Raw genomic sequence first — 16,958 nt, 5'->3', positions numbered from 1 at the left:
CTAAAACGTTTGGAAGGCTAGTGTTTGGCAATGCTGAATTCAAAATATTTCTGTTATGAATAACATTTTCTGCTATGACTAACATTTTCTGTTTACGAGCCGGCGTCATTTTGCAAAGCGAAAAAATTGCTATTTTTTCACAACAATTGTAAGAAAATAAAAGTAATGGCTGCAGCAATTGATGGTGTGCTGCCTGCAACACTACAGGAATTGGTAAAAAAATCAAAAATTCTGGTTGTGGGCGCCGGTGGCATTGGCTGTGAGGTGCTGAAAAATCTTGTACTTAGCGGCTTTACAGAAATTGAAATTGTAAGTGGAAAAATTGTTTGTATACAATGAAAACATAATTATGTGTGGTGTCTGTTTTCCAGATCGATTTGGATACCATTGACTTGAGCAATCTGAATCGACAGTTTTTGTTTCATCGCGAGCATGTGGGCAAGTCAAAGGCGCGCGTGGCAAAAGAGAGTGCGCTCAGCTTTAATCCGGATGCAAATATAACAGCATATCACGACAGTGTGACCTCGTAAGTGTGCACCAAAGGCTGGGTTGAATTTGAATTTAAAAATTATGTATACTTGCAGTACGGACTATGGTGTGAGTTTCTTCAAAAAATTTGATGTGGTGCTCAGTGCTTTGGATAATCGAGCGGCGCGTAATCATGTGAATCGCATGTGCTTAAATGCTGACGTTCCATTGATTGAAAGCGGAACCTCTGGGTACAATGGCCAAGTGGAGTTGATTAAGCGAGGCCTTACTCAGTGCTATGAGTGCACACCTAAGGAGAAACAACGCAGTTTTCCAGGTTGTACCATACGCAATACACCATCCGAGCCAATACACTGCATTGTCTGGGCCAAGCATTTGTTCAAGTAAGTAGCCTGCCATGTCCTGGAACAGATCTATAAATGTATAACTAACTGTGTCCACTTTTTCAGTCAACTTTTTGGCGAATCTGTTGAGGATGAGGATATTTCGCCCGATGCCGCTGATCCGGAAGCACAGGAAGATGCTGATAAACAGGCAGATGGAGATGCCTCTTCTGAACTCGAGTCTAAGGCAGTGGAGTCTGCCAATGGTAATGTGGTGCGCATTAATACTCGCCAGTGGGCCAAGGATTGTAACTATGATGCGGGCAAGTTGTTTAATAAGTTCTTCAATGATGACATCAATTATTTGCTGAAAATGTCGAATCTCTGGAAGACCCGCAAGGCGCCAGAGCCCGTGCAATGGGAGACACTACTCCCAGAGGGTATAACTAACACTGAATCCCTATCAGAGCTTGCGCGTCAGCATCATAAGCTCTGGAGCGTGGAGGAGTGTGCACAAGTGTTTGCGCATGCCCTTAAGGAATTAAGTGCTGCTCTCAAGCTGGAGGCGGATAATATTTTGGTCTGGGACAAGGACTTTCCGCCATCCATGGACTTTGTGGCAGCATGCGCAAATGTGCGCTCTCAAATCTTCAATATAGAGCGCAAGACACGTTTCGAGATCAAATCCATGGCAGGCAACATTATACCCGCCATAGCAACAACAAATGCAATTACGGCAGGCATCTCAGTCATGCGTGCTTTTAGCGTACTTAATGCCAAGTGGGAACAGTGCAAGGCTGTCTATGCGCGCCTACGCCTTAATGGACGTCAACAGTTTCTCGTTCCCGACGGCTTCTTTCCACCACCCAATCCCAATTGTTATGTGTGCGCGAGCGATCCGGCCATCACTTTGCGTATTGATACCAAGCGCGTGCAGATGAAAGCATTCCGTGATGATGTGCTTATTAAAACCTTGAACATGCTTAATCCGGATGTTACCGTGGAATCTACGGGCTCAATAGCCATCTCCTCGGAGGAAGGGGAAACCACTTGCAATGAACCAAAATTGCTCAGCGAGATGAACATTGTCGATGGTGTTATACTTAAATGCGATGACTTCTTTCAAAACTATGAGCTTAGCATTATTATAGCGCACTTTGATGCCGAGCGTGATGAAGCTCTTTTCGAAGTTATAGCTGATAAAAGTCAATTGCAACCCAAGGAGGAGGAGCCTGAGCAGCCGAAGGAGCAGGAGCCCAGCTCTAGAAAACGTGCAGCCAATGGCTCCGATATTACCGATGAAGGTCCCTCAACTTCGAAGCGCAGTCGTCCTACGGAGATTGACGACAGCGACGACGATTGTCTGGTTGTGGAAGAAGATGAAGACGCGGAGGAGGAGCAGAAATCTAAGCTGGATGATGTGGCTGAAGTGGTAAGCGATGCCACAGCTAAGCTTAGCGTGGAAAGCATTCCCAAGACTGCCGCTAAACGAAAACCCACTATTGAATCGGAGCAAGAGGATATCATGGAAATACTCGATTCGTCGGACGAAGAGCCGGCCGTACCAACAAAAAGAAAGCGCACAAAACTGGATGATGATACGTCCTGTGTAGAAGTCATCAGTATTGATTGATTTATATATGCAAAAAAACCTTAATTTAACAAAATAAAGAGTATTTTAAGTGCGCTCTAACATCAAATTTATATTAATAAGCTATGGCAACTCTTTCTTTTGTTAGACTGGCAACACTGTTCGAGAAGTAAGAAAAAGTGTGTGCTGGTATAAATTTTAAAGAAAAGTTTAATTAAAATCATATTTACAGATGTTTTTAACACACAGACTGCTGCAAAGCAGCTCGCGGCTATGGCAGGGCATCAGTGCTACACGTGGCTATCACATACTAATGCGCACAACTGCAGTTACGCCAAATCCAATTCCTGTGCAGCCTTTGATACCCGCAACTAAAGGGATAGTCTCGCTCTTGGCACCCGTTAATGCTTTTCTGCAGCAGGTGGCTGGTTTTAAGGTAAAGGGACGTCTCAAGCACCGGTGCAAGGATTGTTATACGGTAGTCCGACAGGGACGTGGTTATGTCATTTGTCCAACGCATCCGCGTCACAAACAAATGTCTATGAAGAAGCGCGACTACAAATCCTGGATCCTGACGCATGCCACGCAGTCCAAGGAAAGGGGCTACTAGTTAGTTATTTGTTAATACAAAATAAAAAGATTTTTAAATAAGTTTACAATTGCCTTGCATAATCTGGCAGCACCATTCCGCGTAGCCTGGCAGCACTGCGCTCGCAGCTGTTTAGTATTGTTTATCTCTATAACTTAACTTTACTTTATTTGAAGTTTGAACGCAATTGTGTTCAAACTGTGTCTAGCTGTTCAGTATAAATATAGTTGACGTCAGTCATTGTGACTGCATTGCTGATAAGCAAAAAAAAAAGCTCACGGAAATAATTTAATAAATGCAATGTCGGCACATTTCCAGTGCGTTCTTCGGCAAGCCTTCAAGACCTTCCAAAGAGACAATCTTGCCAGCTTTAATGCCAACTTGCAACAACTTAAGCAGTTAACAGATCAGCTTACCTACCGTGATCTCCATATTAACGAGGGACTCTTTCGCGATGATGTGCCTAGTATAGAGCGAGCTCCCTGCATTTATATGCCCATCTTTGAGGATGAGAACTTCAGTATGAGCTTGTTTATATTGCGCGCCAATAGTTGCATACCCCTGCATGATCATCCCGTTATGTATGGCCTGCTGCGTGGCCTTTGGGGTCAGCTAAAAGTGCAGAGCTATACACAGCAACTAGGCTCGCAGGAGTCGCTTGTCTACGACAAGAATCTGACACACATCAAAGTCAATGCGGAGGAACCCAGCCTTATAACAGCGGACACTGTAAGTGCGTTGCTCACGCCTCGCAAACGCAACTATCATCAAATTACACAGTTGGGCAGCGGCGTTGCTGCCTTCTTTGATATACTCAGTCCACCCTATGATGCCAATATGCCGCAATATGGGCCACGCCGCTGCCGCTTCTATCGACCGAAAACAGACGTGGATGGCCAAATGGAGCTACAGCGCATCCCTTCTCCAACTAGCTACTATTGTGATTTGGCCGAAACCCCGGACACTGTTTTGAAGTGCGGCTTTATATGCGCCAACGAGGCGCATGGCAGTCACGTCACTGATATGCAGTGAATACGCGTAACGTATTCCTTATTTATTTCCACTACTCCCCACACATCCCCTAGGCTCTCATGCATATATGTAAAGCGTCTGTGTTATTTCAATAAAGTGCCTTTAAACAGTTAGTATTTGGTAAGTTTTTATTATTTGTGAAGATTAATCCTCATTATCCACTGTTTGGTATATACTTTGATTACGACGTTTAAGTTTTTTGATAAGTGGACTGTTTGCGTCAAGATTAAGTGATATCTCTGCAGGTAACTCCGAGGGTGGCTCTTGCTTCACCTGCTCAACTAGCTGCATCTCCTCTTCCTCTGCGGGCAGCGCTATCTCCACTCTGGCTGTGGGCGCTGGCAATGACAGATTCATCTTACGTTTGCTGGGCGTTGTCACCGTTGTCTCCTGATCGACTAGTAAATGTTCCTGGACTTTTCTACCTACTGATGTCGTTTCTTGCACATTGGCAGTTTTTGGGAGCTGATTGCCACTTGCCAGTATGGCCAGACAAAGTGGATCATCTATGCCCAGCTTGGTGCAGAAATCATTGCTTTGAGGATTTAGCACAGCCGCTGGTTGCGATACATGTTGGTGTTTATAGTTTGATTGCTCCTGTGCATCAAATGTATGCGCAGTTTGACAAAAATTCTGTGGCACTTGCAAGTCTTCAAATTTTTGGCGTATATACTCCAGCTCCTCCTCGCTAGGTGTGAAATTAGAACGTTCCTGTAAGCTACCTGCCTTCTTACCAGGCAGATAATAGTTGCTATCCTTAACGCATAGTAGATGATTGGTTGTCCGCAAGATTGACAACCACTCAGCATCATACTCCAAAATAGGTGGCCCCTCTACGTTAACAGGTAGATCGAGAAGCTGCAGAAAACGTCGCTTTGGCAGGCATTTGTCCAGGGCAAGAAATTTAGTCACTGGTACAGCTTTAACTGAGCTGGAACACTGCTGCTCCTTTTCAGTTTCATCCTCACTCTCACTACTGCTGCTGCTGCTGCTTTCATCTCTTTTATCTACCCTTACCCTTTTGCCTCGATGATGTGGCACCAAGGCCGCAAATTTGCAATGCAAATGAGCCGCAAACCAATAGCTGGGCTGCAGCATTTTTAGCAGCTCTTCCAGTGGACGGCTGCCTAGCTGTCCGTTCGCTATGTCCTCCTCAAAGTGCGGCTTAAAACGCAGTAGCTGCGCCTTGTTGCCGTACTCTTGTATGCCTCGAGGCCAGTCGTGGCTCATAAATATATCCAGATTTCCGCTTAACTGTTGCAGACGGAAAACCTCCAGTTGACGGACATGGTAGACGCTACGACAGCTCTGCTCCGAGTACGGCGGAAACTCATGGTGTCCGCGCAGAAAATCGTGACCTTTATAGATTCCACTAATGCCACCTATGCGTATGCCATTCACATTGACCACTCCCGCATATCCGAGATAAAATATGTTAGGTGCTACCCAGCCGCCATAGGGAAGCTCCTGCAAATAGTTGGATGCTTCATGATTACCGCCTATGAAGATGGTCAGTATGGGCGCCAAGCGCTCGCCACTATAAAATCTGTAAGACAAGCATTATAATACGGTTTACCCATTTGTCCCTAACTTACTTGTAGAAGCTACACATGTCCAGATACTTTCGCGGAACGGCCATTGTTTGTAAGTCCTCCACATTGCGCGTAGACTGAAAGTCACCGCAGCATAGCAACAGGTCAATCTTAATATTGCGCTCTTTCTCTATTCCTTCTATGGTCTCGTAGATTCTTTCAAGCTCACCATGGGCGCAGCCTTCTATAGCAATTTTCATATTTATGCAGAATTATGCACAAATCTAACTTTCCAAGTGTAAACAAAATGAGACAGTGTTGCAGAACGAATATGCTTTGGTTCTGGTCATACTTTTTATACTGATAAAAAAAGTGCAGACTGCTTTTAAGCGCCAAACTAAAATTTGAAAAGAAAAGCAAATGTCCTTCGTGCCATCTAACAGGCCCTCCAAGGTTGCTTCAGCTGCTACAGTTTGGACTGCCAAAAACACCAACAAAAAAACACATTCCATTCAAACGTTAAAAATGCTTTTTTTATTTTTCAAAAATATCGCTCCATCTATTACATATTATAATAAGTATATTTCGTATGTGTGTTAAAGGCAAATTAATGTGAAATGCTTTGCCTTAGAATTTCATACTCTAAAATAATTGTTTCTTAGAGTGTTGTGTGCCTGTTCGATGTTTGTTTTAGCTGGGAGGAAGTGGGAGGAATCCGATCTCATTCCATGAGCTGAGTCCTAAGTTGGGGTTTGTTTAGTTTACATACAATGATATACAATAGACTTTGAACTTAAGTTATTATAATTTAGTTGTTGGCATGGAATTGCCAAAAAATCATAGAAATTAATCAAGATATAAAGCTACAATAAATATACAGCGATCTACTTTTTTACCCGCAAACAATACGCTGAATACGCACACATGATGTATGTGTTTGTGGTATATATATACAATATCGTATATATATACGAGAATCTAGAGAATGCTTTAACAGCCATTATATTAATTGCCAGCCACTAGTTATCGTTTCGTTTTGTTTTTTTTTTTTTTTTTTTTTGAAAGAAAATTAAAAAAAACTATCAAGTTGTCCGTGTCCAAGTGCATCCCTGGGTATTTGTCTATCAATTAAGATCCGAACTTGAACGATGAGGGAACGGTGGTTTGTGGAAATGCAAAGCCGCCTTGTTTTTCAATTAGCTTTGACTCTTTGGCAGCCTTGCGCTGATCCGCTGTGACCACCACCTCCTGCAAAGCCTTGGCCTGGTCAGGCGTCAGATTAGAGGTTAGCAGCGAGTACCACACCTGATCTTGTGCGGAAAGTGCTGCAAGTGATTTCGAATTAGTGAAGTTCTACAATTTCTGGCACAATTTAACTAACCAGTTATAACTTCCTTGAATGTCCAGTATTCATCAATGGCGCTGTCATTTTCCTCGTCATCAATTGGTGTCGTAAAGGTTTCAAGGCCAGTTTCGTTAAGATCACCCACAGACTCCTCGGCTTCATCATCAGAGTCCTCATCATCGTCCTTGAGCTCAGCTTTTACCTCAAATCCAGCGGCAGTGCCTTTTGTTTTCGCAAAGTCCGCCAATTTGTCCAAATAATTGGGTGCCATGTCGTCCATTTCATCCTCATCGCTTGATAATGCTTCTGTGAAGAAGATATAGCTTAGCAAATTGATATCAAAGGAATACGATGTGTGCACTCACCCTCGCAATCATCGTTGTCCTCATCTTCTTCTTCCTCCTCCTCTTCCTGTGCGCGTGATTCGTAAGCACGCTTAAGTCCATCAAAGAGCAGTATGAGCGCCGGCACGATCTTGACCGCCACTTCGCTTAGCACCTGCGGCTTTGCGTCACCAAGCGAGATTAGCGTGCACAAACCCAGCACGCAAAGTTTGCGATCGTGTATGCTACAATGTGTACAAGATTATAATGGATATACATTACAACAGTTAATAGCGTACCCCAGGAAACAATCTGTATCATGCAGCCACTGCTTGATGAAATGCGAGCTAATTGGTTCATTATTTGGCTGCGACATCTTGTCTAGTATGGAGAGCAGTAGCTGCGGATTGTAATAGAGCGCCGCAATAACCACCTGCAGGCACATGGTACGCAACTCCGATGACTGCACCTCGCGTGTCAAACGGGATAAAGCTAGTTCGACAAACATGTGTATAACCGAATCAATTTGTCCCTTGCATTGCAATATAATAACCTCCATAAGCTTGGCGGCATGGCATTCGGGATCCTCGCCTGGATTGTTGGTAAGCATCTAAAAAAGTGAATTCAGCATTTAGAAATGCACATGACTGACTTCTATATACATTTTGAATAAAGTTCTTAACCATATACCTTTGAGCCACAGCGCTTTTCGTATTTCTATGCTTACCGTTTTGCACATGTCCAATATGGCGAGCAGACGATTGGGATTGGATAGGAATGCAGGCGTATCGACTGTCACATAGTTGTGTAGTGCCGGCATAATATCGATAAAGTAGTCAACGCCATCCTTTTTAAACACCTGATAAATTAATTCCAGCATTTGCCACATCTCGGATGAGATGGACTTGGCGGTGAGGTCATAGACCAGCGAGAAGGTTTCCTCATAGAAATCGGTAATGTTGTGCTGGAATATATGGCCTACCACATTGATGACAATGGGATGCAAATTGAGCAATACATCAGGATGCTCCTCCATGACGCTGAGTAACGTTTCAATTGTATTAAGAAGTCCCATAGCTGTAATGGCCTTTTCATCTGAGCCTTCCTCAGATTCGAGCACCTGACTAAAGGTGGTGGCCAAATGCTGACAGATCTCTGTGGCCACTGGCAGCAGTTGCTCCGTGAATGTGCAGACAATCTTTTGCATGACATTGGTCAAGTCTTCGTTTTCGGTCTCGCGTATAATGGTGAGCAGCTCCTTGGTGATCTCCTTGATTTGCGACTCCACATACCGTGGCGCCTCATCCTGTGACGATAGGAACATTTGAAGGCCAATTGCAGCCTCTACCTTGACGGGCAGCTCTTTGTCGGTGAGCAAGGCGTTCGTAGTCAAACGCATGGTCTCGGCCAGCACTTGAGGATTTTTGATTTGGACATCGCAGAAATAGTGCAACACCCAGCATGCACGCGCACGCATATGACCCGCCGGATTCTGGAATTCCGGAAACACATATGTGGTTAGCATAGATTCCACCTGATCACGATACACTTCCTTCTTAAGCAGCACATCGGCCAGGGTGCCAATCATATGCAATGCACCATCCTTTTGCTTATTATCTGCATTTGGTGAGGTAATGATCTGCATAATGGTGGCCATGGCCTTTGGCAGTATGCCCTTCCGCTTCTTGCAGACCGAATGCAGCAGTGATTGCGCTGCTGGCACAGGTGTAGCATAATCTTCAAAGATATCAAACTTGAGGCGTATATATTCATACGGATCGCTCTCCCAGAGCTCCTGATCGGAGTCCGTAAACGACATAATCGGAAAGACGACATCCTGTATGACAGCCACCATATGTGGCTTGATGAGTTTCCAGGTGTAGGCATGGCTCACACTGTAGAGAAATGTATGATATAAATACGGAATTTTAAATTGTGAAATTTCGTTGTGGCAACTAACGCAATCTTGATATAGTTGAGAACGTCGGTCAGCACACGTGGTGACACATAGACACGATTGCGATACTGATCTAGTATCTTAAGCATCACTTCCAGCACACCCGAGCTAAATGTGGGTAGATACCATTCGGCAAACTTTTGATACTTTTCGCTAACCACATTGCTGGGACTTCCATAGCTATAAATAAAAACGATAATTAAATTCAACTTCCAACTTGCTAAATAGCATTTTTCTCACTACGCACCGCTCAAACATGCGCACCATAATGTGTAGTGCCCATTTTTTGGTCTTCCAGTAGGGAAACTCGGTGCGCTCATCGTCATCCAGATGCGTGCAATCAGGCACAGCACGGTCCGCAATCTGACGACAAATCTCCATCCACTGCGAGAAGATCTCCTTTGTAATGAGTTCCAATGGCAGACTGTATTGTGTAAGCGCATAATAGATTTTGAGTATTTGCTTTTGCAGCAGCACTGATTGCTCCGATTGATCATTAAGCAGCTGCATCATCAGCTGATAAATCATGGGCAACAGTAGATTCATTGCTTCGTTCAATGGTGTGCGCTCTTCAAATCGTTTATATTCATAGGTCTTGACCAACTGATACATGGTAAGCAAGGCGCCATTCCAGCCATTTACATCCGGATTTTGTAGATAAATGCTAATGTTATCTACCACCTGGGGCCATCGACCAGGAAAATCGGCCTTGATGAGGGTATTAACGCAGACAGAGAGTTGCACCCTGACCAGAAGTTAAATAATTAGTTAAAACTTTGTATGTGAAGGACGGCATGCTAATTACTTACCTGATCAATTCGGGTGCATGCACAATGGCATCCACAATGGCGCTACGTATCATGGCTCTATCTTGCTCGTGTATGGAGAAAGGTATAGGCTCACCCGGTTTCGTTTCATGATCCGACCAGCTGCTGTTGATCAGATTCTTCAAATAGACAGCACCAGCTTGACGCACCGGCTGCTCCAGTGTTGTTTGCATTACTATTTGCAATATGGTGGGCACAAAGCCAATAATTTTGTGTATCTGAAAATGAACATATGTAAGTAAAATATTTTTCGCTGGATTGTTTATTCAATTGTTTAAAGCAGAGCGAACGGGGTAATGGCATTTTCTAAATTATATTGATAAAACAATTGGCAATAGCGTATATATGTATATTAATACGTGTAAATACATTTATAGGATGTCTCTTGATTTAAATTCTAAGCACATGCGTGCGTGTGTTTCTGTGGAGGTGTGAGTAGCATGCTTATAGTCTGCAATAAATGCTGATAAAGTTAATTAACCGATTGACAAGGGAGGGGGCAATGCAAATTGTTAGATGCTGACTCAGACTCAGCGCCACAGACACTAGCCCCGCACATTGGTACAAAAGTGTTGAGTATATTATGTTAATTAAATTCCATGTGCGAATGCATATATGTTTGAGCTGCTATTACTGTGATAATTATTAAATATTTGATGATACGGTAAACTACCAAAAATATAAAAAAAAAAGCTTCAGTAGATATTTACATTATCTTTCACTTTTTGCTATATTTTGAAGTGCATGTTTAATCAATTCCATAATGTGCATACGCAAACATACATATACACATGAGCATGCTATATTTTACTGTATTTGTGTGGGTACTTGTTGCCGCCTGCCTTAAGCCCTTTTTCTAGTCTCTCTTTTTTTTTAATGCTTTTTGGCCAAATATCATTTTACTTATTAAGACTATCAGGCTTATATGGCTCTCAGCTATCGGAAACATACTCACGCACACACACTTGCATACGATATGAATGATGAGCATTAGGTTGGGCAGAAGAGAGGGAGGTTAAAAGCGAACAATTAAAAAAGCACATGGTTTGCTTTGCTTTTCAGCTTGGAAGTCAAGCACCCACTTACAGATTTACATATGAAACAAAACCGCCCCGACATAAAACTTACTTGTGCCAATTGATCCTCTGCCGCTTTCCTTTGCTCAGGATTCGGATCAATGGTCGCGCGCAACAGTTCTGTCAATTTTTGTGCCTCCATTTTCGTGGTTGAGGTTGAGTCTTCCTATTATTCGCCGGTTTTGCTGCACAAACAAAGCGCGCTGCCGCCTAACTCTCGCAATTATGCACAAATTTTTCCAACGATTGTAAATATTATTAGCAACACGCTGGCCCCGTTGCCAAATTGCAAAAAATAATATGCGCGAATAGGAAAAACGTGGAAAAGGCTGTCACAGCCACACACACAGCGCAGAGATTTGTAGTAGTGTTGGGTCGTTCCCAAATGAACGAACTAAATTTACCTATTCACCAAAGTGAACGAAATTAATCGTTCACCCTTCGTCGTTCATTTGGTGTTGCTGGCTTTGTTTGTTATTTTACTTGTGTTATGCACCTAAAATAAAAATAAAATTAGGCTTGTTGTTAAACATTGAGATATTGTATAACAATATTCTAGAAAGAGTAAACAGAAATACGGACATAGGTTTATCGCGCAAGGATCAAACAACAACGAATAATGAACATGTTTGAACATGTTTTTAAAAACGAACGAACGAACTTATTCAGCGAATTGAACGCTGCTTACACAGCACTACTATCTAGTCACACTGTGCTGCCAGAATTTCAAGCAAAACAACAACAACTCACAAAAAGAACGGAAAAAGATGAACGATTCAGTAAATTTTATTCGCTTATTCACGAACGATCCAACACTGGTGTCTGCGCTGGTGTGTGAATGACAAAGAGCGAAGTTTTCTAAATGACACATCGGAGGTGTGGTTGAAAATTTATAAAGTTAACTGTTTATCAGAGTGACAAGTGAGTTGCAAACGCTGTACTACGCCAGCCAAGAGCTTTAATTAACCAATACAATTGGCATATATAACAAAAGCGCAGTCAACATGACAGGCAGGCTACCGGCATGCGTAATTGATGTGGGCACCGGGTAAGTTTACAGCTACAAATTGGAGTTTAACTTTGAATGTGTGTGTGTCTATCTGTGCGTGTATATTAGTCAGCAATCTAATGTTTACATATATACAGATACTCTAAATTGGGATTTGCTGGCAACAAGGAGCCACAATTCATTATTCCATCGGCAATTGCGATTAAGGAGTCGGCACGCGTGGGCGACACTAATACGCGCCGCATCACAAAAGGCATTGAGGATTTAGACTTTTTTATAGGCGATGAAGCCTTTGATGCCACTGGTTACTCTATCAAAGTAAGTGAATTTTTAGCTAAAAGAAAACAGTTCTTATTCTGCTTAAATTGTAGTATCCTGTACGTCATGGTCTTGTGGAAGATTGGGATCTTATGGAGCGTTTTCTGGAGCAGTGTATATTCAAGTATCTGCGGGCCGAGCCTGAAGATCATTACTTTTTGCTTACCGAGCCGCCACTAAATACCCCTGAAAACCGTGAATATACGGCTGAGATTATGTTTGAAACCTTTAATGTGCCTGGTCTCTATATAGCGGTGCAGGCAGTGCTTGCACTGGCCGCCAGCTGGGCTTCGCGTTCTGCTGAAGAGCGCACACTCACAGGCATTGTAGTGGATAGCGGTGATGGTGTGACACACGTCATACCCGTGGTAAGCATAACAAAGGCTAAACATTTTCTACTCGACCGACCGCATATCTTATCTTGCATTGTCAATAGGCTGAGGGCTATGTGATTGGCTCTTGCATCAAGCATATACCGATAGCAGGTCGCAATATTACTTCTTTTATACAAAGTTTGTTGCGTGAACGCGAGGTGGGCATACCGCCCGAACAGAGTTTAGAGACAGCGAAAGCCATAAAGGAGAAACACTGCTACATCTGTCCAGACATTGCCAAAGAGTTTGCTAAGTATGATGCGGAGCCTAGCAAGTGGATACGCAACTTTACAGGCCAAAATACGGTTACGCAGCAACCATTCAGCGTTGATGTGGGCTACGAGCGCTTCCTTGGTCCAGAGATATTCTTTCATCCAGAATTCTCGAATCCTGACTTCACCATACCGCTCTCCGAAATCGTTGACAATGTCATACAAAACTGCCCCATTGATGTGCGTCGACCACTTTACAACAATATTGTGCTAAGCGGCGGCTCCACAATGTTTAAGGACTTTGGACGTCGTCTGCAGCGTGATATAAAACGTTCCGTAGACACTCGCTTGCGCATCAGCGAGAATTTATCCGAGGGACGTATTAAGGTAAGGCTTTACTGTACTTTCTCTAGTTCATTATGACTGACTCACTTTAACATTTTTGTTTTTTTTGCTTTTGATCTGGCAGCCAAAACCCATTGATGTGCAGGTGATTACCCATCACATGCAACGCTATGCCGTCTGGTTTGGAGGCAGCATGCTGGCTTCAACGGTGAGTGAAAACCCATAGATGGTTCATCCAGAGCCAGTTTAATTCTTCTTTTTCTCTTTCACAGCCCGAATTCTATCAGGTGTGTCACACAAAGGCTGCTTATGAGGAATACGGACCCAGCATTTGTCGTCATAATCCCGTATTTGGCACAATGACATAATCCAGAATCAAAATGCTTCCCCTGCCTATTTTATTATGCTATAATTAATTATGATTTTGCATTTTCGTTTTCATCATTTTCCAAGCTATATAGTATTGCTATATGTTAAGCTCTAAATTTGTTTTGTAAACACTTTGGCTCTATATATTCTTTGCAATTTTGTGTGATTCTAATTTTGAATTAAGCTAAAAGATCTTTATAAAAATAATCTAACAAATGTCTGCCAGTTGAAGTTTTTTCATTTAAACTCTGAAAAAATTATAGAAATCTATACGCGCTGTATCAAATGATCAAAAATGAATGATTCATTTACAGCTCAACACGCAAAAAAACACACACACACACACACACTCACATTTATATATGAAATTGTACTTGTAATAGTAATATTTATATACATAGTATTGCAGAATGGTTTATATGTAAAAGTGAGAGAAAAGAAAATCCCAAAATTAATTGATTGATGAAAATGAAAATCTGTTTGTTATATTGATAAGCGTAACTGAAAAAAATGCATTCATTTAATCAATAAAACATTCTATAAGCTCAAGCTAAAACGGACATTTTGTTCAATTTTATTTATGCATAATTTATGACAAATAACTTCAGTTAAATATTCATGTTTTTGTAAGGTTAAAGCTTCAAGCGTTTGGGAGTTTGAAGTCCCAACAAAGGAAAACCATTGCATAAAGCGCGACACCAAACCCAATTGGATTAATATAAGCGAGACGAAAATACAGAGAACGGCGCTTAAGTTGAAGTTTTACTTTTAATCCACATAATCGCTAGATTCCTCATCCTCTTCTTCGTCGTCGTTACTACTGCTCGGCGATTGGGGTACAGCTGCGTCCGGAGCTCGCAAATGCTCCGTAATACGGAAGTTTTGTAAAAACTCGTACATGCCGGTCATGATCTGATTGAGCGACTGCTGTAGTCCAGGTTCTATAAGCATATATCAAATATAAACAATAAATGCATTTATATAATTTTCGTGATATAATGCTTAAGCTAAAATTGAAACAATGAAAAATTTGTTTTTAACCTTCTCCTGCTCCATCTGGTGCAGGTGCAGCTGCAGCGCCCGGAGCACCATCATTTACAGCTTCTGCCTGCTGCATTTGCTGCAAGTTAAATGTGGGCAACAGCGACTGGAAAAACATAGATACAGAGTTGTTGGTGTTGCTGGTTGGACTACTGGAGGAAGATGATTGCCTGTGCGAATGAATACAAGATATAAATATAAGCGTAAGGCAAAAAAAAAACACTCTTACTGTTGATAGAAATTGACGGTGTCGGCGGGAGGCAACGGATCGTATGTCATAATTGCTTGACGTTCTTTGGATACAAAGATAGCCAAGGGTACTTTTTCCTTGTAGTCCGAGAGTATAACATGTCGTAAGATGGGACGTGGTGGTGTCCCGCCATAGCGCAATATACGTTTATCCTTGCAATCCTGAACTATAGGATCTTTTGCATCAATGCGATCCAGCACAGCGTTGACATTACGCTCTAACCAGCTGAGTACATCATTCTGGCGCCATACAATCTTGGCACGGCACACATACAAACAGACTAGCTGATGCAAAGCAGGTGATTGACTAATGATAAACAATTTAGATTAGATAAAGGCTATTAATGGTTTACAACGGTGACTTTAGACTCACTTGCCGGAGACATCAGGGTAAAAATAGGCACAGGCGAGTACGCGCTTGTCGGTCTGTACAGACATTTCGTCAAGCAGCGGACGCAGCACACCTGGAAACATAAGCAAAGCAAATTGCAGCATTTCATTGGCGCGCTCACAGTCACCTTGCGTTAGGTAGAGTGCTAGTGCATAAGAATAGGCCATGTTGGGCAGCTGGGCAAGATTGCGTGTGGTATTGTATTGCTCATAATAGTCTACAAGCCAAGCGTGTTGCTTGCTGCGCAGCGCATAGTAATCAATAACCAACACCATGGCCAAAGGATCCTGTTCCGGCTGAAGGCTAAGCACTAGCTTGCAAATTTCAAAGGCGGTGCGGCAACAGGCGCGTTCCTCCAGATACTGTGCATGTTTAAAGAGCACAATAAAAAAGGACCGATTTTCTTGATGGCGATAGTCTAAGCGCGAACTGCCCGACGTCAGACTAAAGTTAATGTGCAGCGACGATTCCAACAGCAGCAGTGCGCGTTCGATTAGCTCGGAGGCAAGCGCAAAATCCTCTGTCATCTTACATACTTCGCTAAGTTGAATTAGCGAGTCGACATGGTAAGGACAGCGTTTGATGAGCGTTATTAAAAACTCGGAATCGATGCGCTCCAGCGCCGACAGAAACATATGTTGCACACCCTGATAGTACTGACTATGCTGAAAGGTAAACCATTGGTCATCAGCACCTTTGGAGCACATAGGTGTATCCGGTGAGGGTACCAACTTCATGGTTATAATGTTTTTGGTTAGTGGGGGCCAGGAATCTTTGGCAGTTATTATATAGGTGGATTTAAGTGTGGTCTTAGGACGTCCCCGTTTGTTTCTAATAAAAAATTATAAAAATGTTACAAAGAAACTGAGCCAACCATTAATATAGGCATGCTTACTCCACTTTTACCACACGCTTGCCAAAGGTACGTCGCATCTCGTTCTGTTGATTGAGATGACGCAGCTCTACCGACAATAGTTTCTTGCTGGCCGAACTTGAGGCGACTTGCTTTTCAAGCTGCTTGGGCACTTCATTATGCTTTCCCACCAATGGATCTCCTTTTCTAAAATAATCATCCTGACGTTCGTTGTCCTCGCTGCTAATGTGATTATTGGATGACTTTTTCTTCTTGCGCTTCTTTTTCTTTTTCTTAGCTACGGCAGTGCTCTGCGCTGCATTAGCCGCCGATGGGTGCTCCGTCTCGTTGTCGTCTTCCTTGAATTCGCTTTCTGACAAACTCTGTTGGTTAAGCTGCCATATAGAAGTACCAATGTAAGCGTCAGCAAATGTGTGCAGGTGTGTGCGTGTACTAATACTAACCAAATCAAAGGGATTCTTAATCGGATTTAGCTCGTCATTATCTGTGAGATGATCATTGTCGTATTCATCATCGTCGGGCGGCGGTCCAAGCTTGTCTGTGTCGCCCTGCAGCTTCTTGAGCATACGTGCGGACATTTCTCAATAGCTGTTACTTAGCTAAATTTACATATGTCGAGAAAATTATTTAAAAACTATATGTTTTTCCATGCGTTGTTTATCAACTAATGACAGTGTGGCCGTATTTTAAAA

General features: G+C 42.7%; 7 protein-coding genes across 9 annotated transcripts; 4 read left to right on the top strand and 3 right to left on the bottom strand.

Annotated features, from left to right (window-relative positions):
• Positions 1-87: 87 nt before the first annotated feature.
• LOC108600621 (SUMO-activating enzyme subunit 2) lies at positions 88-2,495 on the top strand. Its single transcript, XM_017988305.1, has 4 exons — positions 88-309; positions 372-526; positions 585-872; positions 939-2,495. The coding sequence occupies exons 1-4, from the start codon at positions 166-168 to the stop codon at positions 2,443-2,445; spliced, it is 2,094 nt and encodes a 697-aa protein (XP_017843794.1). The 5' UTR covers positions 88-165; the 3' UTR covers positions 2,446-2,495.
• Positions 2,496-2,508: 13 nt separating this feature from the next.
• LOC108600624 (39S ribosomal protein L36, mitochondrial) lies at positions 2,509-3,013 on the top strand. 2 transcript variants are annotated; one of them, XM_017988307.1, is made up of 2 exons: positions 2,509-2,582; positions 2,636-3,013. In XM_017988307.1, exon 2 carries the CDS (start codon positions 2,636-2,638, stop codon positions 3,011-3,013), a length of 378 nt encoding a protein of 125 aa, XP_017843796.1. In that variant the 5' UTR covers positions 2,509-2,582. The 2 variants fall into 2 exon arrangements, with proteins under 2 accessions (XP_017843796.1, XP_017843797.1); XM_017988308.1 differs by having other exon boundaries at positions 2,538-2,572.
• A 72-nt stretch (positions 3,014-3,085) lies between these two features.
• On the top strand, positions 3,086-4,119 carry LOC108600622 (2-aminoethanethiol dioxygenase). Its single transcript, XM_017988306.1, has one exon. It carries the CDS (start codon positions 3,293-3,295, stop codon positions 4,022-4,024), a length of 732 nt encoding a protein of 243 aa, XP_017843795.1. The 5' UTR covers positions 3,086-3,292; the 3' UTR covers positions 4,025-4,119.
• Positions 4,120-4,148: 29 nt separating this feature from the next.
• Positions 4,149-5,883, bottom strand: LOC108600620 (lariat debranching enzyme). Its single transcript, XM_017988304.1, has 2 exons — positions 5,620-5,883; positions 4,149-5,570 (listed from the first exon to the last, which is right to left on the bottom strand). The coding sequence occupies exons 1-2, from the start codon at positions 5,814-5,816 to the stop codon at positions 4,169-4,171; spliced, it is 1,599 nt and encodes a 532-aa protein (XP_017843793.1). The 5' UTR covers positions 5,817-5,883; the 3' UTR covers positions 4,149-4,168.
• A 701-nt stretch (positions 5,884-6,584) lies between these two features.
• Positions 6,585-11,453, bottom strand: LOC108600947 (importin-7). Of its 2 annotated transcripts, none has more exons than XM_017988793.2 (9): positions 11,137-11,453; positions 9,991-10,226; positions 9,429-9,926; positions 9,185-9,361; positions 7,952-9,119; positions 7,524-7,834; positions 7,267-7,469; positions 6,938-7,204; positions 6,585-6,881 (listed from the first exon to the last, which is right to left on the bottom strand). In XM_017988793.2, the coding sequence occupies exons 1-9, from the start codon at positions 11,224-11,226 to the stop codon at positions 6,685-6,687; spliced, it is 3,147 nt and encodes a 1,048-aa protein (XP_017844282.1). In that variant the 5' UTR covers positions 11,227-11,453; the 3' UTR covers positions 6,585-6,684. The 2 variants fall into 2 exon arrangements, with proteins under 2 accessions (XP_017844282.1, XP_017844280.1); XM_017988791.2 differs by having other exon boundaries at positions 6,938-7,207; positions 11,137-11,451.
• Positions 11,454-11,915: 462 nt separating this feature from the next.
• Positions 11,916-14,260, top strand: LOC108600686 (actin-related protein 3). The gene is made up of 6 exons (XM_017988398.2): positions 11,916-12,132; positions 12,231-12,411; positions 12,465-12,779; positions 12,848-13,384; positions 13,467-13,550; positions 13,615-14,260. Exons 1-6 carry the CDS (start codon positions 12,089-12,091, stop codon positions 13,708-13,710), a joined length of 1,257 nt encoding a protein of 418 aa, XP_017843887.1. The 5' UTR covers positions 11,916-12,088; the 3' UTR covers positions 13,711-14,260.
• Positions 14,261-16,930, bottom strand: LOC108600685 (transcription factor 25). The gene is made up of 6 exons (XM_017988397.1): positions 16,710-16,930; positions 16,288-16,640; positions 15,375-16,223; positions 14,982-15,308; positions 14,753-14,922; positions 14,261-14,652 (listed from the first exon to the last, which is right to left on the bottom strand). Exons 1-6 carry the CDS (start codon positions 16,842-16,844, stop codon positions 14,480-14,482), a joined length of 2,007 nt encoding a protein of 668 aa, XP_017843886.1. The 5' UTR covers positions 16,845-16,930; the 3' UTR covers positions 14,261-14,479.
• Between the last annotated feature and the right edge of the window lie 28 nt (positions 16,931-16,958).

The sequence above is a fragment of the Drosophila busckii genome, chromosome 3L (genome assembly GCF_011750605.1).
Source record: "Drosophila busckii strain San Diego stock center, stock number 13000-0081.31 chromosome 3L, ASM1175060v1, whole genome shotgun sequence".
Lineage (NCBI taxonomy): Eukaryota > Metazoa > Arthropoda > Insecta > Diptera > Drosophilidae > Drosophila > Drosophila busckii.
Note: the sequence above shows the minus strand (reverse complement) of the source record. Positions and strands in the feature narration are given on the sequence as shown.